At 43.0% G+C, this 25629-nt stretch overlaps 2 protein-coding genes across 2 annotated transcripts in view; one reads left to right on the top strand and one right to left on the bottom strand.

Moving 5' to 3' along the window:
- The first annotated feature begins 1620 nt into the window (after positions 1–1620).
- spata22 (spermatogenesis associated 22) lies at positions 1621–5614 on the top strand. The gene is made up of 8 exons (XM_079507452.1): positions 1621–1897; positions 2013–2081; positions 2270–2407; positions 2642–2831; positions 2991–3369; positions 3841–3967; positions 4055–4152; positions 5189–5614. The coding sequence occupies exons 2-8, from the start codon at positions 2039–2041 to the stop codon at positions 5378–5380; spliced, it is 1167 nt and encodes a 388-aa protein (XP_079363578.1). The 5' UTR covers positions 1621–1897; positions 2013–2038; the 3' UTR covers positions 5381–5614.
- A 598-nt stretch (positions 5615–6212) lies between these two features.
- lhfpl7 (LHFPL tetraspan subfamily member 7) overlaps positions 6213–25629 on the bottom strand; it is a 119572-nt gene continuing 100155 nt past the window's right edge. Inside the window, exon 3 of the mRNA XM_079507515.1 lies at positions 6213–9194. Within this exon, the coding sequence (XP_079363641.1) occupies positions 8968–9194 (227 nt within the window). The 3' untranslated portion in view covers positions 6213–8967. The remainder of the gene's footprint in view (positions 9195–25629) is intronic.

Genomic DNA, 25629 nt, shown 5'->3' with positions numbered 1-25629 from the left:
GGTTTCGATAGCACATCAGTGAGCTGGATGCAATCCTACCTGGAGGGGAGAGAACAGATGGTGGAAGTGAACGGAACACTGTCCCCCCCCCTCCCAGTGAGCTGTGGCGTTCCACAAGGAAGCATACTAGGGCCTCTACTGTTCCTAATATATGTAAACGACATGACTTCAGCTTGTGACTGCAACTTGTTCCTGTTCGCAGATGACTCAGCACTGCTGGTCTCGGACAGGGACAAACTGCAGGTTGAAAATGCCCTCAGCTCTGAACTCGGTAGAATCTGCACCTGGCTCGCTGATAACAAACTATCTTTACACCTGGGAAAAACTGAATCCATTCTCTTTGGCTCTAATAGTAATCTCAGCAAGGCAAATGGCTTCTTGGTTAAAGTGGGTGACAATGTTATCACACGTAAAGATGAAATTACCTACCTAGGTTCCATCCTGGAGGCTAATCTTTCCGGTGATAAAATGGCCACCAACGTAATCAAAAAGGTCAACCATAGAACAAGATTCCTTTACAGGATCTCCTCACTGGTCAACAAAAACACCTTGAAGACCTTAACAGGAGCCCTTGTACAGGGTTTCTTTGACTATGCATGCACCTCCTGGTACCACAGCACCTCAAAGGCCCTTAAAACCAGGCTCCAGACTTCCCAAAACAAACTGGTCAGGCTCCTACTTGACCTAGCCCCCCGAACCCACCTCACCCCTGCCCACTTCGACAGGCTGGAATGGCTTAGGGTCGACGACAGAGTACAGCATCTTGCAATGGGTCTGGTCCACAAGATTCGATACACCACCAAGATACCCATGTACCTGTCTAGATACTTCCTTAATGTTAACGAAGTCCACACCCACAACACCAGAGGGAGTGCAACGAACCATGTACAACCCAGATTCGGCACAAACAAGGGACTAAATTCTTTTCGCTCCTATGCCACCAAAATGTGGAACGCCCTACCAACAGTCATTAAGACATGCAAATCCCTTGACTCCTTCAAAACCGCTCTCAAAGGGCACCTACGGACGGCTGCAATTCGAAACTGGCCCCCGTAAAATCTGAATCCCCCCCCACCGCCCTCCCCCTTTTTCCCTCACTGTATATATTTATTTTCCCTTTTTACCTCCTTTATGATGAATTCCTGTTCTGTCTATAGAAGTGTCTATTTGTACGTCTCTAAATGTTTTGATGATTTGAACATGGTGGACCCTATTGGAAACAAGTGTAATGCTTAATTGGGTCGTCCACTCACAGTTAACAGCCTTTGTATTGAGTTTGTGCTTGAAATGTACTGTAATTCTGCAAACTGTTAATAAATTCTTCAATCAATCAATCAAAACATGTTTAAGCATTTATATTTAGGCCCACTACAGTTTCATTGTCATTGCTTATTACTTACGTTGTTTGAATATAGTCTGATTTAATTTTGCATTTGTGGGTGCAGTATTTTCCATATAGCCTAGTAATAGGGCCATAAAGTAGCCTAAGTCAAAATAGTATTTTACGTTACTTACTTTTTTTTATTCATGAAAAAATGCAATGCCTCGCTCGCGCTTGTGAAGACTAGTTGCGTCACAACGGCGCGACGTCACATCAGGCTCCTTCAAATGTTGGCGGGCACTTGTCGGACAACTCACTCAACAACTTAACACGTTAATTAATACTGGCTATAGTCGTAATACAGATGTAGTTAGAGTTTGTGTCTAAATAACAAATATTAAACGTTGTAAGGAAACAAAGATAGCCTATTTACTTAAGTGCACTGTGCACTTAAGCTAGTTGGAGATATATTTGGAGGTGAATTACAGTAATTTGATAACCTTCATACATCACTGCTAACCAGTTTAGCGCGTGCTAGTTTTACTAGTAGCTTAATTAGCAGCGTCAATTCAAAAGGTGGGCACACAAATGGATATTTATGTAATATCGTGTCGCATCACATCCTTAAGATATGGATGCAAATACTTTATATAAATACATACATTTATTAAACAATGTATTTTTCAACCAGATTGGATGAACTAGCCTACTTTCAAGATGTGGGGAAATGAAAACCAGCATGCAGCGAGACCAACAGCAGGTGAGAACTTGAGGAATGAATGATGTATCCCCCTGTGTGTGTCAGATTTTTGTATGATTTGACATTTTCTGCCATTGGTGGTAATGTTCTTATGGCCAAGATGAAACTGTATTAGGCTACTTGAATTCAATACTGAGGCCTGCAGGATATATTTTTTTAAACATGTTTGCACTATTTTGCCCCTATAGGGTGTCTGTCTGTGCCTCTGTTTAACCAGAGGAAAAGGCCCAGATTACCTCTGACATCCACTCCTTCAGCGAATGATTCTGTCAATGAGTACATGTCAAACACCAGCTCTGCCTCTGCTCCATCAAACAGCACATCAGGTGTCAAGTTCAAACTCATATGTTCTATTCTCAGTCATATAATTATACAGTGTTCTGTTTTAGGCTAGTCACTAGATGGCAGTGCATGCACACAAAGCAAAATAATGTTCAAAACAGAACATTAAAGTTGGTTATAGTATACTGGTATCACAAAAAACGCTTTATCCTTACAATTACCAGACAATGGAAGATTAAGTAGTATAGTATTGCTTCTTATAGTGTGCTTTTCCTCAGGGGCCTGTGGATCTTATCAGGCCTCAAGTCACCCTGCCACTACTGCTCAGAGCAATCAGTGGAACCGGCAGGGCAACCCACAATCTTATCAGCAGCTGCAGTATGGCAGCAAAAAGCCTGCACCTAGACCAGCTTCTACAACAAGAACGCTTGCACCAATGCCACATCCATACAAAGCTGTAAACACAAGGTGTGGTGAATTTACGTCTGCATCTGTATGATAGATGTTATTTTGACCGGCATGTCATGATGTTTTGAATCCACATAGTTTTGAAAAATGCAGCATATGTAGGGGGACAAAACTGGAGCTGCATCACTATTGATCCATAAATGCTGCTCATTGTTACAGTGCACAGACGAGGCAATCCAACCACCCAATAGGAGCCCAGAACTCCGGGTCCATTGTCAATCCTGAACAGAACACCTATCAAGTCTCCTACAACAGTGGGGGTGCAGAGAGCAAGTCTGCATTCCATAGTGGGTTCTCTCAAATGGGTCAGACTCAGAAGACAGCGTACAAAATGCCCCCAATGCCCTACCCTTCCCAACAGCCTAGACCACCTCCCCCGACTACTCCTCATTCTCCCAGCATACCTGCTGTTCCTGGACCGATGCCACAGAACACCTGGAGATTTAAAGGTGCCAGTGCCTCTGGGCCTCAGAGATCTCCTGTTGACAAGGACAGATGTACACAGCGCCCTGAAAACACACCCCAGCTGCAGACTCAGGTAAACAAAATATCTATTATCATAATAAATGGTAAATGGTGCATTTATATAGCGCCTTTATCCAAGGCGCTTTACATAGATTGTGCATTACATTCACCCATTCACACACACATTCATACACCGATGGCGGCGGAAGCCATGCAAGGTACCAACCAGCACATCGGGAGCAATTTGGGGTTCAGTGTCTTGCCCAAGGACACTTCGACATGTAGACAGGAGGAGCCGGGATTCGAACCGCCGACCCATGGATCATTGGACGACCTGCTCTATCTCCTGAGCCACAGCCGCCCTATAATACAAATTTAAATACAGAATCTATAGATGATATAAAAGTAAGGTGTTCAAGAATCAGGCAAGAATGTTAAGTAGTTACTATTTGTGTGGTAAAATAATAATAATTGGCAATTAAAAAATTAACAATTAATTATCAGTGACTAAAATTTGTATTTTTTTCCTCCCTGTACTTAAAAGAAACCACCAAAATCTCAGATACAGCCACCCACTGAGAAGTCACTGAGGATCCTGACTGCAGTTATTGCTGGCATGAGACACTGGAGCCAGTTCAAGGACAGAGCCCCCGTCTTATTTGAGATTTTCGGCAAGTTGCTTTAGATTAGCTACTTCTGTATGTCTAATCCATATGTTTACTGTATTCATATTCTGACAGGCTGTGGTCTTCCGACAGGTACACTTGACTCTGCAGTCACATTTGGTTCCCATGGGTCCAAGAAGTTCCTCATGAGAGATGGAAAGGAGGTTGTACAGTGTGTCTTCTATGAAAACGTAAGAAAGGAAAACCAAACTGTTATTTCAGTGCGAGAGATGCTACATCCACACCACATCCAACTAGAAAGGATCATAATTATGTCGAGAAGCCAGGCTGGGTTGCCTACCGAGCGCTGGTTGCAGCTGTTAGGACCTGAAGAAGTTGCAGGGGGAAATAGCGTTTCTGTGATATATATTATATATTCGGTGCCCTATATGGGCGGAAGTGAAATTGCATTTGGAGCTGCTCTCTATAGGGGCCCCATAACTTGTGATTCCAATTTGGGGTTGAGCATTTTGGTAGAATTTATGGCACCCTCTATTGTCCTGAGTGTCACTCACTCAATCACAGTGACAATCATAATCTCTTCCTCTGGCCTACCAAAGATAAAATAATTGCGACCGCTATGTTGATCCTTCCTCTTAGATGTCTCCCTTTTGACTGATACCTGTCCATTTAAACACTAGACGGGCCTGCCCCAAAGTTATTACTGAAGCTGCGCCCGGCAGCCGGCGAAAATTTGAGTTCTCAACAGGCCCGAAAATTAAGTCCCGGGCCGGCCCTACCTGGGCCCTCATCAAACCCTGTACACTGAAGACACTGCCCCCGCTGCCACCCTAAGCTCTCCATATATGGAGCTGACCTGTACACTCAAGACACACTCCATATATGGCTATGGCCAGGCCAGTACAGAATTCATTCCATATGTTGATCTGACCCCCATGCCAAAGCGCCAGTGCTCTTCCAGCACTGTGCTGTCACACAGCCGGATATGTTGATCTGACCTCCCATTCCAAAGCGCCAGCGCTCGCCCAGCAGTCTGCTGTCACCCAATTTGCATTCAGAGTTTGATCCAAATCAAATGTCTCAGTCTCAGACAAACATTTACAGGGTTGATTATAATACTGTCACTGTTGATTACAATACTGTCACAACAATCAAGTTCGCCCTTGTGTTACTTGTGTCTTTATTTTTTGACAATGGTCTCTTTCTGAGTTGTGTGACCCTGGTGTGCCATGTGTGTGACTGAGCTGTATAATGCTTGTCCAACAGGAGCTGACGCTGCCCCGTCTGATCCGTGGTCAGGTTCACCGCTGTGTGGGAAACTATGACAGCACCAAAGATATCCTCATGTGTGTGTCCGTAAGACCAGGCCGCCCTACAGAACAAAGGAATGCACAAGACGTTGTTAAAGCATGTGATCTGGAGATGAGGGCACTGGTTAAGTCACTCAATGAAATGTGAATAAGAAATGTGCTCACTGCTCAGAGGTCTTACAGTTCAGTATTTGTATACCATTACATTACAAGGAGACTATATTTATTTAACGGGTCATAACAAATGTTGGAAGATTATTCAAAAGTCAGTTAGTTTGATGAGTATTTTCAATCTGTGAAAACTATTTTGTATGTGTTACAGTTGAATCAAAAAATGTCTAAACACTTGCACATTGTCTTTACTTGCTCAATAAAGAGACTATAAAACTATTGTATTCGTTTGCAACAATTAGTAGCATGTTTATCAATAAGCAATGTAAAAAGGTATGGTAAGGTAAGCGACACATTGTGAGCTTGTAGATCTGCTATTGTCAAATTGATGAAGTATAGAATGGATCTTAATTGTGTATAATAATCTAATTCTGCAAAGTATAGTCATCTCTGGCACGTGTTAAATTTGTAAACAAACCTATTTATTTTAGAGTCATATAGTGTTTGATCAGTAACAGGGAGTCTCCAGCTCAACAGTAAAAAGAAAATGCATTTTCTGGTTGGGATGCCAAGTTTATCCAGCAGAGAACCCCCTTACAGAATAAACAATTGAAATTGGAAGTGACAGCAGCAGACAAATTTGAAACTGGATTATTGAAACAAAACAAAAGTCTCTTCGGTAACACTTTACTTGAGGTGGCAAATTCATACATTCATACACACTAATTCAAGCTTTATTAAATGTCAGACTGATATCTGGCTGGTGAGTGAACCAACACCACCATCTGCTGGTCATATTGCCCCCCCCCCCCCCCCTTCCCCATTTTTGAAAGAAATAAACATTTTGAAAATAAAATTACTCTTTTGGAACTATGAAATATTTTATTACAAAGAAAATTCACAGAACAACAAACATTGTTAAGATGGTAATTCAGGTAAAGCAAACACATTGATGAGGTAATATCTCAAAATATATTTTTGAAAAACGGGTCAGTTCAGGATGAAATCACACACAATAATTTATTTACAATCAAACATCACAATAGAAAACCCAATATGTGTAATCTAAAAACGGGTTTCACCAGTGCTGAGACTTGACAGTGACACCATATGGGTCTGCAAACTGTCTGAATAAGTCCAGTGTAATATCAGTCATTACCAAAATCAACCACAGCATGAGGTCCAATACAATACCTACATCACTTATCTTATTTTATTTTGCAAAAATATGTCTGCATAATTACAGTCATTTTTCACAACATTTCATATTGGCAACTTAATGTTCAAAGTGAGTTCAATGAATCTTTAAAGTTGAAACCTTTCAGCTACTAATACACACAACAAATACAGGACGAAGGAACCCAGATTGATGAAACTGGCAGTGTACAGGGAGACTAAATGGGACATTTTCTCTTTGGACCGTGACGGGGATGGAATATGAAACCTCTTAAGAGCAGTTGAAGGTTGATGAAAAATACACTAACACATTATATTATCTCATGAGTTTATTACTTTAAGTGATGTTTCACTCATGGATTGAATAATGTGTCAGCTCAACAGAGACCACTGAAGGCCACTTCCATTTGTGCAGCTCTCAATGCAGCCACTCAAATTCCAAATCATATAATCCAGGGATGTATTAGTGGCATGTCACAACCTTTTAATTTAACGATTAGAGTGATTTACCTCTTCTTGGTAATTGGTAAAATGTGTCAAGTCATGAGTGACTGAACATAAGTACATTGCTTTCTTTATCTCTGCCATCATTTATCTTAAAGGATTTGAAGACGTCAGCTTTTTTTCCTCCCAGAACATTTTCTACAAGTTCATGAGATCATACTTGCCGTAACATACCAAACTACAGGAGAAACACTTTACCATTTCCACAGAAGGAAAATAATCTAACGTATTTAGCACAAAATTAAACACTTTACATAATAAGATCCACAGTTTTTTCAGCAGAAGTAGATGGTGACCTGATAGTATTAAATTACTTTCTTGGTTCTGTTAAAAGGCACAAGTTGGTATGGTCAGATATTTAAAATCTAGATCAATTGTTCCACCAATAACCAACCCAAGTTAGCATGCATTTTGACGATTGCTATACCACCTTGCCAATTGCTTGATTCAGTTATTATTTTCTTCCTGAATTAGAGTGTTTAGCGTTATGTGGTGAAGACACCAAAAATAATAATACTTAGGTTTAACAAGCAAATCATTACACTAAGAAATAGGGAAGGTTTGACAAAAGGAAGCAGTATCCCAGCATGAAATTTATTACAACATTGCTTTGAAATCTCTACTTTAGACGACCATGGTTTTTCGTTACAATGCACTTCCTTGTTAAGAGAAGACAATGGTCATCTCAAAGGCAGACCAGATGCTGTGTGGACAAGGTCCTTTTCGCTACTACAGTTACTGGCAACACTATAACACTTCTTCTGAACACCTTGTGAGATATTTCAAAGTTGTATTACCATGATCAAAGATCGAAGAGCCAGAGTATCCAAAATCCTCTGTTGATCCTTAAATCTTCCCAAATCCTTTAAAGAGAGATGTCCACGGTTCCAGTGTGTTATTGTATGACCAACTTGTGAATCAAACCTTGCCTCTTTTACAGCCATGTCCTATTTACATTCCAAACTCAGCACAGTAGATATAGTCATCAGTTGCTACAGTACAACCTCTGACATCTGTGGCTCCCAATCCATTCGCTTTCTCAATTTGGGGCCATGTGAAGTTGTGCTTTGTCTCAACAGATCTTAAAAACCATTGACCAAACCATATTCATATGACGATGTCCTCGTATTTAACCTTCTATAATAGCTTGAGGAAGCGTTCAATGGACAGGTGGCACCATCTTGGGAGGTTTTCGCTGTTACGTTCAAGAGGGTGACATGTTTTCTTTCTAGATAGACTCTTGGACTGCCAGGTAATTCACAAGTCTCATGTCACACTCTCTTTATGCAGACAAACATCCTGCTGTTTTGGAATGTTACACATGTCGACCACTCTTACTGCCCGCTGACAGTTCAATATGCATAGTATGTAGTAATGAGGCATTTTATATCTTACACATTAACAAAAACTGGTGTGGCGATGTTTGTATTCATTTGCTTGTGAAATGGGGTTAATGCAGTCAGCACTTTATATACATATGTGTTTATGTATATTCAGCTTAAGATAGGGTTCAATTAAATTCATAATATCAAAATTGTGAGTTAAGGGCCGTTTGACACCAAGCACCAATAACTATAAAGATATTTTTTTTAAATTGAAATGGATGGCAGAGTCCACACCACAACTATAACAAAGACAATGGTGAATGGTATAAAATTATTTAGTTATAGTTATCGTTATACTTGAAGTGCTTGGTGACAAAATATTGTCAAAATTGACAAAATATTGTCACAAAACATGTTTTCATTCAAATGACATTATTCAGATAAAAGAAGCTTTTGATGAAGGAAGATGGTACATGTTCTGTGTTGGGTCAGTAAGGACAGAGTGGAGTTTCTTCTCAAACAGCATCCTATTAAAAAAAAAGGGACGCGTGAGTTCGCTCTATATGACATCAAAGATAAAGTAGTAGTAGAAAACCACACCAGTGGTCAATCCAGTGCACTATAAGAGAGTGGGTAGAGGAGTGGGTGACAGCTGCTCCTTTGGTGCATATTTCGCAAAGAAGGGCAGAAAGAGGGTCAGCATGACTCCTACAATTGCCAGCATGTAGCCCCAGCCGATCTGGCAGTCACCAGCGTAGTAGATGTCCGAGTGGCCGCAGAAGGACCTAACCAGCGTGGAGTTCAGGCCAAAGGGGTACACCAGCAGCCCAGAACCCATGATGAAAACTGTTGGGACAAACAGAAACAACATTTAGTCACAAAACACAGGCTGTCGCTGTCGCAAGTGTCACCCCCCATCTTTCTCCCCATTTCCTCTAAGCCTATTGTTAATCTATCAATAAGCCTATTGTTAATCTATCAATAAAGGCATGGATCTGACTGGTACCCCTGGGATCAGATCACTGTCTGCTGTAGTTTTCTTTCTGCAATAATGACACAGAGCCACTTGATGGCAGTAGAGGATTTACATTTCTGGCAGCCTGACAAAAGTGAAGTGGAGTTATAACAGGTGTTCATCTCCTTTTGCACTCTCAATATATTCAAGCTGAAAATGTATAGTCCTAGGACATATGAGAAAATAAATCACAACAATGATCATTCCACAAGTCAGCAGATGATGGAGGAATAGGGGTTTTGTGCATTAAGTTAAAAAAAAAAGGGAAGCGCTGAAGACCTGTAACTGCCAGGAGGAAAGTGAATAGTGTGTCCAGAAATCCATTAGTGCTCCTCATTCCCAAAATGAAAGCCGGCTTGGCAGTTCTATGGTGATCAGCTCTCCCAGACAGTATACTCTGTGCCTATGCAGCCAGAAAGTGGCTCACTTTTACAAATTGAGTCAAGTCTGCCAGCAGTTGCTGCCAAGCGGTTATCGACTATGCAGCTACAGAGTATCATTGCTGCTCTTATTCATTCTGAGGGGATGATTTCCCTTACAATGCCAGGCCCAGGTGTCATAATGTATCTGAATGACGGTGGGATGGGGTTTAATTAAGCATAGACTTGTGGTTGTGAGCTGCAATAGAACACAACAAACACATATTTTTGTTACGGTGTGCATCATTGATTCATCAACATCCCCAATTAATTTCAAGGGCAGCACTCAAGTGGGAAGATACAATGTATTAAATCAATCAAGTCAAGGCAGTGAATTATTCTGCCAAGAAGTATGTGTGTTGGGTGGGGGTTATATGTTTTATGTTCTGGTGTGACTTTGGGCCCTTCAGCATAGACTGCAGGAGATATAATAACAGAATGCAGGAAAATAAGTGAAAACTGGAAGAGAGGTGTAGTAGTAACTTAAGTAAAAAAAGCTAAAGAGGCATTGGAAGAGAATCGGAATCAAAGAAAACAAAACATGGCCCTGAGCAGAGCAAATCTCTGGAATAGCATGCCCTGGTTGGTGTCATTCCATGCAGTTCTCTGATGTTGTTATGCCTAACTGTCTTATGGTTAATTTATAGATATACAGTATAATGTTTTTTAGATGAAATTGTTGTTATTTTCTTAAATCCCCACAGACAGTCGTCAAATTAACTATGAAGTAAAACTGTTGCATGTTCCTCATGCCAATGTCCAGCCCTGCTGTTAGAATGGCTCCATGAATTATCGGCATGGGCCTGGCTGGATCAGCAAAGTACCACTGCTAATGACACTTTAATGACCTTCTTTTATCAAACTACTGCTGGCTTCTGTGGAAGGCACACAAAGACACAGGCTGGGGGGTTGGTTGGGGGTGGTTGCCATCAAGGCTCCTCCCATCTCCTCCCCTCCCTCACAGAGATGATGGTATTTAAAACGAATGTCCACACTAACCTCTCGGAATGGCTAAATAATGAACAACACAGCAGATTCCCCCGAAATAATCGATGCAGAGATTAAATGAAGGCAATGGTCTGAAACAAGAGGCAGGAGAGCAGGGTGAGTGCTGGATAAAGAGGGTAGTTGTCGTCTAGATCTGATAAGTGCTGGGTAGCTCAGGTTGAAAAGCTCCATGCCACTGTCAATGGGGCAGAATTGTGGAAATTATGTATAATCAACTTATTTTTTATATTGTTATGTTTCGACTTTATTTAGACCTAAATTAATTAATTAAAAAAGGTGTAAATGAAATTATTTTGATGAAATAAGTGTTAACTAGCTCTATATTCCCATAGTAATCAGCTATAGTCTTGCAGGGGTGTCAAACTGGCAGCCTGCATGCCAGTTGCGAGTATAATGCTTGCTAATCTTCTTCAAAATTTGTGAGGTGATACCTAAGAGTATATATTAATAGAGACGGCACCCGGAGGAAACCCTGAGGCGAAATGGACATAGTGGCCGAATTTGGTATTGCAGTTTTGACCCAAACACATGAACGCGCTGGTCCCTTGACTATCATTGCGCACGTTCATGATGACACGCGAACGCTGTTTCATACGTGAAAAAAACGCATGCAATGATAGTCAACGGCAGCTCGTTCATGTGTTTGGGTCCAATCCATCCCAGAATGCACTGTGTTCCTACCCGGAAGGAGGAGTGAAATCGCCTCATGCGCTTTTGAGCAACTTAATGCAAGTGGATGGGAGGAGAAATCCGGTGCCGTCTCTATTAATATATACTCTAGTGATACATTACACGTTGCGACTGTAGGTTACATTTACTATGAAAACCTGCATCTCCCATCCGTCCGTCCGTCCGTCCGTTAGTTAGTCACCCACGCCTCCATATATGGTCACGCCTCGTAACATCACGTCTCAATATTTGGTCAGGCCTCGTGACATCACGTCTCCATATATGGTCGTCTCCATATATGGTCATGCCTCATGACATCATGTGACATCATGGAGACCCTTAGATCTCCAAATCTGCATATATGGACCCCGAACCCTTGGAGCTGACCTGTTCTGACATTCCATGTATGTATGTTGATCCTTCCCAACCCGTCCTTCCTGTCAGGACATTCCATATGCTGACCCCATCAAACCCTGTACACTCAAGACATATATGTCCATATATGGCCAGTACAGAATTCATGTTGATCTGACCCCACATGCCAAAGCGCCCGCGCTCGCCCAGCAGTCTGCCGTCTGCCGTCACACAGGCGGATTAGGTGGGTGACCCATCACTGTTTGGTTCCCTGCTGCAGTGGCCAAGGACAAGGCGAAGCTGCATCGGGTGATACGATCAGCAAGAGGGTGATTGGCTGCCCTTTGCCCCCCCTTGAGGCCCTGTTTAGGAGTAGGGCTTTGAGGAGGGCCAGGAAGATCACGGCTGACCCTGCACACCCAGGCCACAATCTATTTGCCCCGCTTCCCTCAGGCAGGAGGTTGCGTTCTCTAAAGACTATGAAGGCCCGACATTCAAACAGCTTTTTCCCCACGTCTATCCAGCTCCTCAATGCTGCTGGTGTCCCCCCTGACCCCCTTCTATGCTCCCTCCCCCAACACTCAGAGTGGAATGGACTGACTTGTGCTCTGAACTGACCTGAACACTTGAACTCTCTGCACTTTATATCTATTATTCATTATTCATTGCACTGTTGTTTTAGCTTGTCTTGTCCTGCTTTGCACTTGTCCTAATGTTGTAACTGCACTCTGCTGTCCACCAAACCAAATTCCTAACATGTTTACATGTCATGGCAATAAAGGCTTCTTCTGATTCTGATTCTGATTCTGAATCCATCAAATCCATCTCAAATACAGTATGTCCGACTACACTCGATGGAATCATTTTTGTGCTCACTCATCACCAATACAACACATTTCTGTTTATGCCTAGTAATAGTCTAATGTCAACTTTCTAGTTCAGTCTACAGTCTGAACGGACACTGATACAAAAGCACATGACGTATGGAAGGGATGGTGAAAGACAACTCCATGATTCACCAGGCACTGCTTCTACAAACCTCAAATAATTCATTACCCGTGCATCCAGTGTGTGTGTGTGTGTGTGTGTGTGTGTGTGTGTGTGTGTGTGTGTGTGTGTGTGTGTGTGTGTGTGTGTGTGTGTGTGTGTGTGTGTGTGTGTGTGTGTGTGTGTGTGTGTGTGTGTGCTTGCATGCCTGTCTATGCACTCACATTCAAGCAAGTCGGTATCAGCAGAGATGCTAGTCTATCCCTGTTTCAATGCGTAAGATGTATTGCTGAACACCTGCGCAACACCTAACATCAGTTCCCAGTTTTTTACGCACCCAAGCCGTGCTACTCATACGCTGAGTTGTCGGTGCCACAGACAGGACCCATGACCTTGTGGTCCAAATATGAGAGCTCTATACCTATTGAGCTACTAAGACACAAATGTACAGGCCCATCCATGTACATGGACCCATGTCCATGTACATGCGCAGTGAACACATCTTTATTGACAAGACATACTTGTTACATGCACTGTAGTGCATGGTGACTATATGAAGGAGCTATCTAATCATGACAGGGGAGAGCTGCTGACATGCTATGAAAGAAGGAATGTCCAAGAGCAACACAAAGCAATTGGCGGTGTTGCAAAACGAACTGCAAATGCAGACAGAGTCACTTTAAAAAAGCAAGCACCTGCTGAAGAATTTACACAGCATTACCTAAACCACTAAAGGTAATTGTGTCTCAGCGTCTTAGTCTGGCCAGCCAGACATGATCTCTTCAGAACATGGATGTGTTAAAACCGGCGTTGGGTGACAGGTAGCACTAATAAACGCTGTTAGCTACAAGCAATTGCCATTAAAATGCAATTATAGGGGGTTTAAAGAGCTGTCTACTCTACACAATAGCCAATGGGCACTTAAAAAGCATTCAGCGTCTCCATCATCTCCCCCCTGCCTCCTAATATCCACAGTGTACTCAGATTCCAAGCCCCAACAGCATGCATTATGGGCGCTCAGATCAGGGAGAAGAAAGGTGTGGATAGAGTGCATATCTAACCCACATCAGGTGGGATGGCTGAGACCTGCTGAGTCCAAAACAAAAGGCTATTATAATGACTCGACAAGACAGTGTGTAAGTGTGGGAGGAGGACATTCAAGTTACCTACCTTGCCACAAATCAATTTTGAAGTCTCTCCTATTCATAATCAGGCATTTTTAGATAAACAATATTGTGAAAGAAACAATGGCACACTGACTGATACACTCCTGTATGAAGCTGCTGCAATGGTATTATACTCAGGAATAATTCTATTGCAACCGAATCTACAGTAATGTGAGCATATAAAAACGTAATGTCTGCTGATGTTTTTGTTGTGTCAGACGAGTATAACTGGATAAAATTAAATCACCTGTAATCGCAGAAAGACAAATGGTGAAGGCACAGCAGCTAAATTTTTTTGCTAACTGAAACTGTAATATGCAAGTGTTTACACTAGTTTGACAGGCTCAAATTTGTCAAAATAAATGTTCTCCCATTGTCTCAGTACACGACAACTTTATAGCTTGCAAACCTAAAAAAATCAAGGACCCCAAAATAGTCAAATTACAGTCTATAATTACATTTGACTGGCAGCTTGTGTGAATGCACACTCCAGCAGCTTTCAAGTGTACTTAGACCTTTGACTTAGAGAGTTAAATATTGATTCTGAAAGGCGTAGCAAACAGGAGCTTTCAAGAGCTCTCATTGTTGAGCAGTTTCAGCTATTTTCACAGGTTGCTGTGGAGCTTTGGATGGCTTTGTGTACAATAATGGCTAATACCTGTGTGTGGGATTGTTTATTTTTGTGTGTGTAAATGGTGCATTTATTTTTGGAGCGCTTTTATCCAAAGCACTTTTACATAGATTGTGCATTACATTCACCCATTCACACACACAACGGAGGAAATCAACCAAGTAATGGCAGCAACCTGCTCGTCGGGAGCAATTATGGGTTCAGAGTCTTGCTCAAGGACACTTCGACACCAACTCTGGGGGAGATCGGGGTCAAACTGGGAAACTTGCGGTTCCCATCCGGCTGTTCTACCGGCCACTCTACCCCTGAGCCACTGTCATCCCATAGTCTGCGCGTGCGTGCGTGCGTGCGTGCGTGCGTGCGTGCGTGCGTGCGTGCGTGTGCGTAAAGCAAAGACCAAACTGACAAAAAAAGAAAAGAGAATAGTGTGCTACTTGCTGAAGTTGGCAGACCTTTACCTAAATAAGACTTGGTTCACTTTCCTCTGGCCTCCCTTGACTGCTCACCTCTCTGTGATTTAGCAAGACATGGAAAGTCACACTCAGAGATTGGTGATACATAGTTGCACTTCAGCAAGAATGAGAAAGAGATTGAAAGTGTATGTGGCAGGTAGGTGTGTGATGAGCTGGCATCGATGCGTGACAGTGCATCAATTCACTTCTGGCTTCCATTGCTCTCTACAATCACAATCACATAGGGCTGGCTAAGGGCTTCATGCACAGTTGCACACATACATACTATAAGACTGCAAGTGCACACCTTCACTCACTCACACGCACGCACGAACGTGCGCACGCACGCGCGCACACACACACACACACACACACACACACACACACACACACACACACACACACACACACACACACACACACACACACACACACACACACACACACACACACACACACACACACACACATATTTTGGTATATGGATGAACAGCACTGTTTTGGATATTCTACTGATATTCAAAATTAATAAATAAATAAAAACGTATTATGTTCAATACACATCAACAAAACTTGTTCCTGACCTATACACTAGCCTTCAATTTTGATCAAATCATATCTCATACTGTACTTATCTGGTAATCCAATCCATCCCTACATGCTCCATGGAAGTTGTTAATTAGATCCCATCCTGGGAGTCCGTAGGCGCCATTCATTACCACACCGTGACTTCTGCTTTGGATCAAACTCTATTACCTTACCACTCTACTCTACTGACTGCTATAACTCTGTTAGCATTAGCAATGAGGAGACTTGAATTAGATTGAACTGGAAATGGATGGCTTCCCTCCACACAGGTCTATCTCATTTCTGCTCAGGCATGGCGTGGTGTCACCAGTCAGTTCCGTTTCCTTACACCATTGTACATCAAAAGCAGATTATTATCACTTTGCACATACAGCGCATACTAGGACATATCACAATATGCACACACAAACATTATGCACAATGTGAAAATGTACATACATTGATCTATCTATGAATTGCAGAAACATGTGTCTGTATGTCTGACTGTCCTGTGCATAACCTGAGCACCGTCCGACTGATTGACTTCAAACTTGGTGTGTGTGTGTGTGTGTGTGTGTGTGTGTGTGTGTGTGTGTGTGTGTTTGTGTGTGTGTGTGTGTGTGTGTGTGTGTGTGTGTGTGTGTGTGTGCGTGCGTGCGTGCGTGCGTGCGTGCGTGCGTGCGTGCGTGCGTGCGTGCGTGCGTGCGTGTGTGTGTGTGTCAAGAGAACGGCCTCAGTGTTTGACCTTATCAAAGACTTTTATAAGGAAGGCAGTCACATATTCAAGCCTTGTAGCCAAGGAGGATGTAGACAAATGTATTACAACTTTCCAATTTAGAATGCACTCATGCTGATGCCCTACTATGAACTCTGACATATAAGATTATGTCAATCCTAGCCAGTGTCACTGGGACAAGAAGAGCAGATACATAGCAGAGTTACCAACACCTGTTACTAGCTTCCTCATTCCTGAGGAACTGGAAGTATGCATTTGGCCGCAGTCCAAATTGCGATTGTATCTGCAGCTACTGTTCCAACTTCAAAAGGCACGATGAAAGGAACCATACATTACATGGCAGCCATGCAGCTTTCTCAATTACACAAACACGTAGCTTACATAATCGTTTACCTGTTTGATGTCACGCTAACCAAACAACAAAAGGTATCCACAATGCCTGAGCAAAAACATTTTGTTGCTTTCACCTTCAGCTGAGGTAAATGTCTGTCTGTGTGCGGGCAAAGTTCACAGCCAAATGCGAACAAACAACAAGTAAACATGTACAATAAATCATGATTTACACACATACATGCATGCACACGTGCGCACGCGCGCACACACACACACACGCACGCACGCACGCACGCACGCACGCACGCACGCACGCACGCACGCACGCACGCACGGACACACACACACACACACACACACACACACACACACACACACACACACACACAAATGCTCATTTGTTTGTGTTGCCACTGTTTGGCACTGGCAGTGATGAAACACCAACCATATGCTGGAAAAAGCTAAGAAATATTGCTTAATTACACATGCAGCCCCAAAGCTATACATCAAAACTACAGTACTATCTCAGGGAGATAGTCTTTGCAGCATTCTTTATCCTCCTGACTTCAAACAAACATTGTGCTTTTTGCATGCAGAGTGGGGGACACAGGTTACACTATGACAAGGGGTGCACGCACCACCGCTTGGGAACCACTGCACTGCACATGTGATTCCAGATTTGGTCAGTGTGTCTAGCTCTAGGTGTACAGTATTTAAGCAGTGTGTCTAGCTCTAGGTGTACAGTATTTAAGCAGTGTGTCTAGCTCTAGGTGTACAGTATTTAAGCAGTGTGTCTAGCTCTAGGTGTACAGTATTTAAGCAGTGTGTCTAGCTCTAGGTGTACAGTATTTAAGCAGTGTGTCTAGCTCTAGGTGTACAGTATTTAAGCAGGCAAGTGGATGTAAATGATTCACAGTAACAGTCCCTCTACTATATTATGTATAAACCAAAACATTTTTTTTTTTTTTAAAGGTTTATTTATTGATAATGCAGACATCATCATTATTCAAAACAATGAATTACAGAATCATGATTTCCTTTTTTTTTTTTAACAAGACAAGACAAACTCAAAAGAAAAAGACAAAAAACAGCAAAAAACAAACCCCCCCACCCACCCCCCACCCCAACCCCAGAAAGGTGAAACCAAAACATTTTGATGATCGACTGGCCAAGGGGCTGGGGGGACTGGGGGACTATGCCTGGGGAAAATGTGGTTTGTACTCCGTTATTCAAAAGCCAAAGAAAATTGGTATATGCCCAACTTCATTCTGGGATGCACCTTGAGACTGGCCATTACCAGGGGGTTATATATTTGTAATTACTCATGACATCATAACACAGAATTACCACCTCCAGCCATGAACAAATTAGTGAACTAACTAACTAGTGGCAGCTAAAAAGTGGACCACTCTAATATAATATTCCAACAGGACCACAATGGGAAGTCATAACTTTATTGTGTTTTATCCCTGTAAATGTATTGTACAGGTATCATGATTCATGTATTTTAAATTGTCCAAAAATGTCAATATAATGTGTGCATGGCCTGAAGCAGTGGAAAGAGGAATGCCAAAACAAAAGGATCTCCAATGGCACTACGATGACAGCCAATATAGCTTATTGTATGTCTATGAGGATAGGCCTACTAATTAGTAGGCCTATGATGGAAATGGTGTTAAATACAAAAGACAAAAGGATTTTGTAATATCTTTGGTCCTGGACGTGTTGCATTTCATGTATTTGCTATAATCCAAGCATTAGTTGTTATATTTCAACCCCTCCCCCAAGTGAGATAAATTGAGTTCTTTGGAGTTGGGATGTGCAAGCTAGCTTTGCGTTTCCAGGTACACAAGTCAGCTGGGATGTGGGCATAAACAGCAGGGACTCTGTGCTAATGTGATGAGCTGTGCTGTAGTCTGGGCAAGTCGTGTTGATAATTAAGCTCAGTGCGCCTCTGGGAAATTATGCTAATGACCAACTACATCCATTCCTTGATACATTTGGCCAGAGGTGATCACATATTCAGCGGCAGCACAAGAGCACAGCTCCCAAATAAATGCATCTACAACAATAAGAAGCAAAAAGTGGGAGCTACTGTAGGTGGTGGCTGCAACGTGTTTACCGTTCAAATTTCTGCCTCAGCCTTAGCAATATTTTGGGCACAAGTGATACCAGGAAATCAGTGCTGTCAGATGAACAGGGAGGAGTAAAGGCAGTCTCAGAGATGGCTTGCACGGATCTGAATAACACATTTACAGTGAGAGCACAAACTAAGTCACCAAACACAGTTTACAAGAGTTCTAGATTCAAAGAGGGAATAGTACTGGAAATTGAAAAGTTTTATCTTCTCCTAAAGCACCATAAAGATGTTAGACTGACATGTGTAAACCATAGCCTATCCACGTTTTCCCCCGCCAAGGTACTGGGGCTCCTTGTGTGTGTGCTTTGCTTCCTTCAGGCCGTGTTGCCATGTCTGCTTACCTTCGACTTGTTTTTTCTGTAAAGTCACTTGTAAATAAATTATTGGTAGTTGCTGGTTGATGTTTTTTTGGGCTTGATTCTAAAGTGTATAGTAGTTGCTTATTTGGGCTTGCTTCCCCATTTCTTCACATCAAGGAACCCTAGATTAATAGGCTAAGTAATTGTCCACAGACAACCATCTGAACATATTTTGTGCCTTTTTTTGAATGTTTTAAAAAATATTCAAAATATTTCGATTTATTCTCAATGTGTTTTTAAATAACGGAGTGTACAACCTCACAATGTGTCGCTGTGAGCTTGTAGATCAGCTATTTTCATTTGTGCTTGTTTTCATAGACCTGGTCACTTATTTCTCTTGCAAAACTGGCAACACAGCAAGAGAAAGAGGAATTTATGCACACACAAATGCAATGCACTATGGGCTGTAAGAAAAAGGTGAATGACCAGAGTCCCCCAGGGCCAAAATCTATTTGCCGAAATTGGCCAATCTACAAGCTCACAGCGTGTTGCGTTGCAACACGTTATGATCTTGAGCGATGGCTTGCTTGGCTCATACAGTATAAATTAGGCTTAATAGTCCAATACGCTTCATCTTTGTATTATTAAAATTACTCTTTAGTCTTTACTTTTTTCTGCATCTGTCCCGTGTGTCACATTACTGCCATGGCAACAGAATCATTTAAAGAGAAAGATTTGTAAATAAGTTACTTTATCCCCACCTTTCTCAACAATCTTGTGCGAGTCTTCAATTAGTAGAATAATCTAGTATACCATACCATGCCATTATGAAGTCATTTACTACGAGTCTCCATAGGCATGTCATAACGCTAGCAAAGACACACAAATCTCCATCCTGCATCTAATCTATCAATTTAATTGCTTCCATTTCCATAACTCCATGCATTTTTTTTTATGATTCTGATTAATTCTAAACCTCTGATAAATAGCTTGCCCTTGACTTTCGCATCCCTTGTGAGCCAACACAAACACCAGCGGCTGTGTCAATTTCACTAATAGTGTGTACACCATGGTGTACACCCAAACCAAACTAATCTGTCGCTCAATCCATCCATCTCACATTGTAGATTAAATTAGCATAGGAAACAAAATACTTCACATGCATAGATGGGAGAATAAATGATGTACACAATACAAAACGGCAACGAGAATTGAAGACATCAATCAAATGTTTAGCTTTTTTTTCTTTTCTACACCATGGTTTCTTAACACAATGCATTGGTGGTTGACATACCTCCATAACAGAGCAATGGAGTTGTAGTTTGGCTATGTGGTCAAGGTGATGTTCAGTATAGTGTGTGTGTGTGTGTGTGTGTGTGTGTGTGTGTGTGTGTGTGTGTGTGTGTGTGTGTGTGTGTGTGTGTGTGTGTGTGTGTGTGTGTGTGTGTGTGTGTGTGTGTGTGTGTGTTTTTGGTCCACCCCTCTAGGCTGTGCATCGACCCGCGATGGATTAACTTTCTTAGCGCGATCAAAGTTTAGACTTTTATAAGGGCTCAAAGATCACAGTTTGTCTCATTTTGAGGAGAAAAAGGACTATTAAGCGTGTGCGCAGCCGCGTGTGCGTCTGTCAGATCGGTTCTACCATGATTCTACCATGTGAGTAAAAGAAAAAAAAATAAGATATTTTTAATTACTAGATTAAATTAAATTAAAGGGATAGTTCAGATTTTTTGAACTTAAGTTGTATGAAATACTTGCCATTAATATAGTGGTTGCAACTGTATTAATTGATTGCCCGAGTCCTGTGGTGGGAGTGCTGCTCTGGTTTTGGTGAAATATCAAGTAGTTCCGGTCATTTTGTGGGGGGCACTGGGGGCCAAGCAGTAAAAGTAAATTAATCCACAAAACTAACGTCATTTGTATTGTTGACCTATTTCTAAAATATTAGTGCAACTTCCGTTCTTTTTTTACCCCTCTATCACACAGAACTATGTTTTTTGTGTCCATATCACTACGCCCAAAAAATAGTTCCATGTGATAGAGGGGTCAAAGTTGAACGAAAGTCGCGCTAATATTTTAGAAATAGGTCAACAATACAAATTACGTTCGTTTTGTGGATTAATTTACTTTTACTGCATGGCCCCAGTGCCCCCCACAAAATGACCGGAACTACTTAATATTGACCAAAACCAGAGCAGAACTCCCACCATGGGACTCGGGCAATCAATTAATACAGTTGCAACCACTATATTAATGGCAAGTATTTCATACAAAAATCTGAACTATCCCTTTAAAGAAAGATGGTTTTGTGGAGATTAAAACGGAATCCCGCATTCTTGGCATACTTTAAATCTGACTTGACAGCAATGACAACAATCTGACAGACATATAAGGAGGGATGTACAGTGTACACAGTGAATATGTATGAGAACATACATATAAGGAGGGATGTACAGTGTACACAGTGAATATGTATGAGAACATACATATAAGGAGGGATGTACAGTGTACACAGTGAATGTATGAGAAAGATAGACAGACGATGGAGATTATATGTACAACTGATAATCACGTGCAGACTGTTTGTTTCACGGCTCTAGTATCACTACACACATGGCTCATGGGAGGAGGAGGAAGCACAGCCAGCAGGTAATTCATAATAATAATAACTGACAAAATGCAGTTTTGTATGTACATTTTGGGGGGTTTTGGGTAGCGTGGTGGCACTGGTCCAACCTCTCTTTAGTCCGACCCCAAGCCCTAACCATAACCCCACATTCTGGGGCTTTGACCCCCCCCTGATGTTTTTGGCAGCGTTTCAGCATTCAGTGGCATTTACTATTTGCGCGCCTGGATACAGCAGTAGTGTGCCAGTGGATATGACATTATAGCCTTACTTTCTTCCCTTTATTTGTTTTTTCATGAACAAGTGCAATTCAGATAACTTTGCTTATCTTTATCTGCATCAATTTTCATGACAGGCATTAAAAAAAAACTAATATTTATCTACTGTTGTACAGAACAAGGACAACGGACAACATAACTGGATCAGTATGAACATTATATGTGCAAAAAGCACTATGGGTGCCCGTTTTCACGCAACTGTGCGCGAGCTCCCATTAATCAAGCTGTGCGCGTGTTTATGTGTCAGTGTGTGCATACAAATGGATATCATTTACATCCTTTGTTGGCTAAGTGCCCGCACATGCGTTCCTCGTATGGGTTTTGTGTGCAAAATGTGCATACAAATGCTGTACATTATGTTGAGTTATTTTTGTGCACAGCAATGTAGTATGTAGACTTACAGGACAGGACACTATATCTGTCTTTATCGCTATCTGCTTGCATGTGCATTAACATGCAAAAGGATGTGCAGTAGTAGTAAAGATTGAAATGTGTGCATGTGTGGTGGTGATGGCAGTGTTGATGGAGGCTGGTGGGGTCTGAAGTTAGGATGTAGCCAGGCTGGGGAGGGGGCAGTACTGGAGGCTGGTGGGGTCTGAAGCTAGGCTGGGGAGGGGGCAGTACTGGTGGGGTCTGAAGCTAGGATGTAGCCAGGCTGGGGAGGGGGCAGTACTGGTGGGGTCTGAAGCTAGGATGTAGCCAGGCTGGGGAGGGGGCAGTACTGTATATGGAGGCTGGTGGGGTCTGAAGCTAGGATGTAGCCAGGCTGGGGAGGGGGCAGTACTGTATATGGAGGCTGGTGGGGTCTGAAGCTAGGCTGGGGAGGGGGCAGTACTGGTGGGGTCTGAAGCTAGGATGTAGCCAGGCTGGGGAGGGGGCAGTACTGTATATGGAGGCTGGTGGGGTCTGAAGCTAGGATGTAGCCAGGCTGGGGAGGGGGCAGTACTGTATATGGAGGCTGGTGGGGTCTGAAGCTAGGATGTAGCCAGGCTGGGGAGGGGGCAGTACTGTATATGGAGGCTGGTGGGGTCTGAAGCTAGGATGTAGCCAGGCTGGGGAGGGGGCAGTACTGGTGGGGTCTGAAGCTAGGATGTAGCCAGGCTGGGGAGGGGGCAGTACTGGTGGGGTCTGAAGCTAGGATGTAGCCAGGCTGGGGAGGGGGCAGTACTGTATAATGAATTCTTCCAAAAGACAGGAGACCCTGCTGTGCTGCTGTAATGAAGCTCTACCCCGACGCTGCTCTCTGACCCACTGGCATTAAAAAGAAAATGGAAACCATTACCTTCAGCGCTCATCTCAACGGCCCACCTCGTGGGGGACCTGTGGTGAAGACAAGTGTGTGTGTGTGTGTGTGTGTGTGTGTGTGTGTGTGTGTGTGTGTGTGTGCGTGCGTGCGTGCGTGCGTGCGTGCGTGCGTGCGTGCGTGCGTGCGTGCGTGCGTGTGTGCGTGTGTCGCACGCTAAGGTGATGAGAATGAGAGCAGGATGATTGAAAGGCCATAGCAGGAGTTCCAGACCAGCTCAGTCAAGACATTGACAGGGCTGTGGTCTCCAGGTATACTCTGCGTCCTCATGCTGCAGCCCAGTAGCTCAGAGGTTCTCAACATTTTTGTCTGGGGACCGCCGGAAATGCTTTGGCCATGTCTTGCGACCCCCGCCCCGCCCCGCCTCCCTCCCCACCACCAATACAAATTGGCCGCTACAATAACCTTAATAATAGAGAAAATGCATCATAAATAAATACTGAAACCAGGTATAATCAGGAATAAGGAAAGTTTATGCATGCACTATGTGTACTATGTAAACTCTAAATTTTCATTTTCCAGCCATTCAGTTGCAAGTGCTTTGAAGGCTCAACGTGTCAACATTTAACAAGGTCAGTGGTCTGAACTTTAGCCTAGGCACCAACAATGGGACTCGTACGCTCACGCACGCATGCATGCACGCGCACACGCACGCACGCACGCACGCACGCACACGCACACCCATAAACACACACGTGAATATGAATAGGATTTTAAGGAGATTGGATGTTTCTTCTCTGACATATCCCAGAAGTGACTAACCCCACCACCACCACCACCACCACCACCACCAGGGGATCTAAGAAAGACTCTTGCACTTGTGCGCGTGCATGCGTGTCACTCACTATGCTTCCCCACCACCCAGCCCTGCTTGAGTGCATCTCGTTATCGAGAGTAGAGAATCTTCCTTTGTTGTGGATTTCCAACAGAGTAAACCGTACACATCCTTTGCACGCATTTGCGCATGTATGTCTGCTCACTCACACACATCCATGTTGACTTTCTGCTATCTGTTTTCAGAAAATCTTCCACAAGACAGCTCAGTGGGATCTATGAGCCATTGTTCAGAGGAGTGGAAACACAAGAGCGCTCCTATAGAGTGAGAACAAAGGGGGACTTTCTGTCTTAATTCTCTACAAATGTTCTCAGCCTGCCTGTAATGGGGATGGGGGCGGGGGCAGTGGATGCAGAGACTGGATCTTCCACTGTTCGCTGGGCCTTCAAATTGGACCTGCCAGTGGCTTGTGATCATCAAATCATCAGATCTATAGGATGGGATCAAGGTCATTACAAGAGATGGAGCACTGGAGCCACGGCTGCTGGCTTCTGGGTAGAGTTCAGATCGCAAGATAACATGCTTTATTTTTCTCTGGCTTCTCCTCTCCTCTCCTGGTATTGCTTCCCATTTCAATGGGTAATTAGAGCAAGCATGATTAAAATGTTCTTCGTCATCTCCTCCCTTCCTCCCTCTTCCATCTATCTTTGCCGTGGACCAGAAGATGATGAGCACACTGTGACATGGGCATGCATCCTAATGACAGCTCTTTAAGAGCTGGCCATGCTAATGGAGTGTCAGGGGACTTCAACTTTCCTATCATCCCCCACTCTTTCTGCATCAACCTTCCCCCTCGAACTGGTAAATGAGAGCCCTGCCGAGGGAGGTGCAAAGGTACATCCTGAGTCTCAACCCTTTTCTACAAAAACGAGGATGAGACATTTTGAGAGATTCTTTTAGGGATATTTTTCCCTTCCCTGAAATTTGTTTTCATTCTGAAGGACACCATCTTCTTGAGGATACGTATATTGATAATATGTAGCCTACTACTGTACACTCCTACTGTACAAAAACATAACAATGTCATGCTGTCAGACCTACTAATGAGATCTAAATGTTTCTGGTTACACCAGCCTGTATGGAAAGTTGGAAACAGCATGCAACAGTATGTAAAGGGTAATTTGGCCCCATTGATAATCAGCTTCTTAGTTCTTAGTAACAAGGGTCTGCTTGACATGAAGTCTGCATTCGTACTGTAGGTATACTTTCAATTTTCGCACGCACGCACGCACGCGCACACACACACACACACACACACACACACACACACACACACACACACACACACACACACACACACACACACACACACACACACACACACACACACACACACACACACACACACACACACACACACACACAGTGTGTTTAAGTTCATGGGTCAGCTCCTGAACCATGACCTTTGTCCATTCCAGGGAGACTAATCACATGCAGTGGAGGGTGGGGGTGTGTGGAGAGGG

This window comes from Electrona antarctica, assembly GCF_951216825.1.
Source record: "Electrona antarctica genome assembly, chromosome: 8".
NCBI lineage: Eukaryota > Metazoa > Chordata > Actinopteri > Myctophiformes > Myctophidae > Electrona > Electrona antarctica.
Note: the sequence above shows the minus strand (reverse complement) of the source record. Positions and strands in the feature narration are given on the sequence as shown.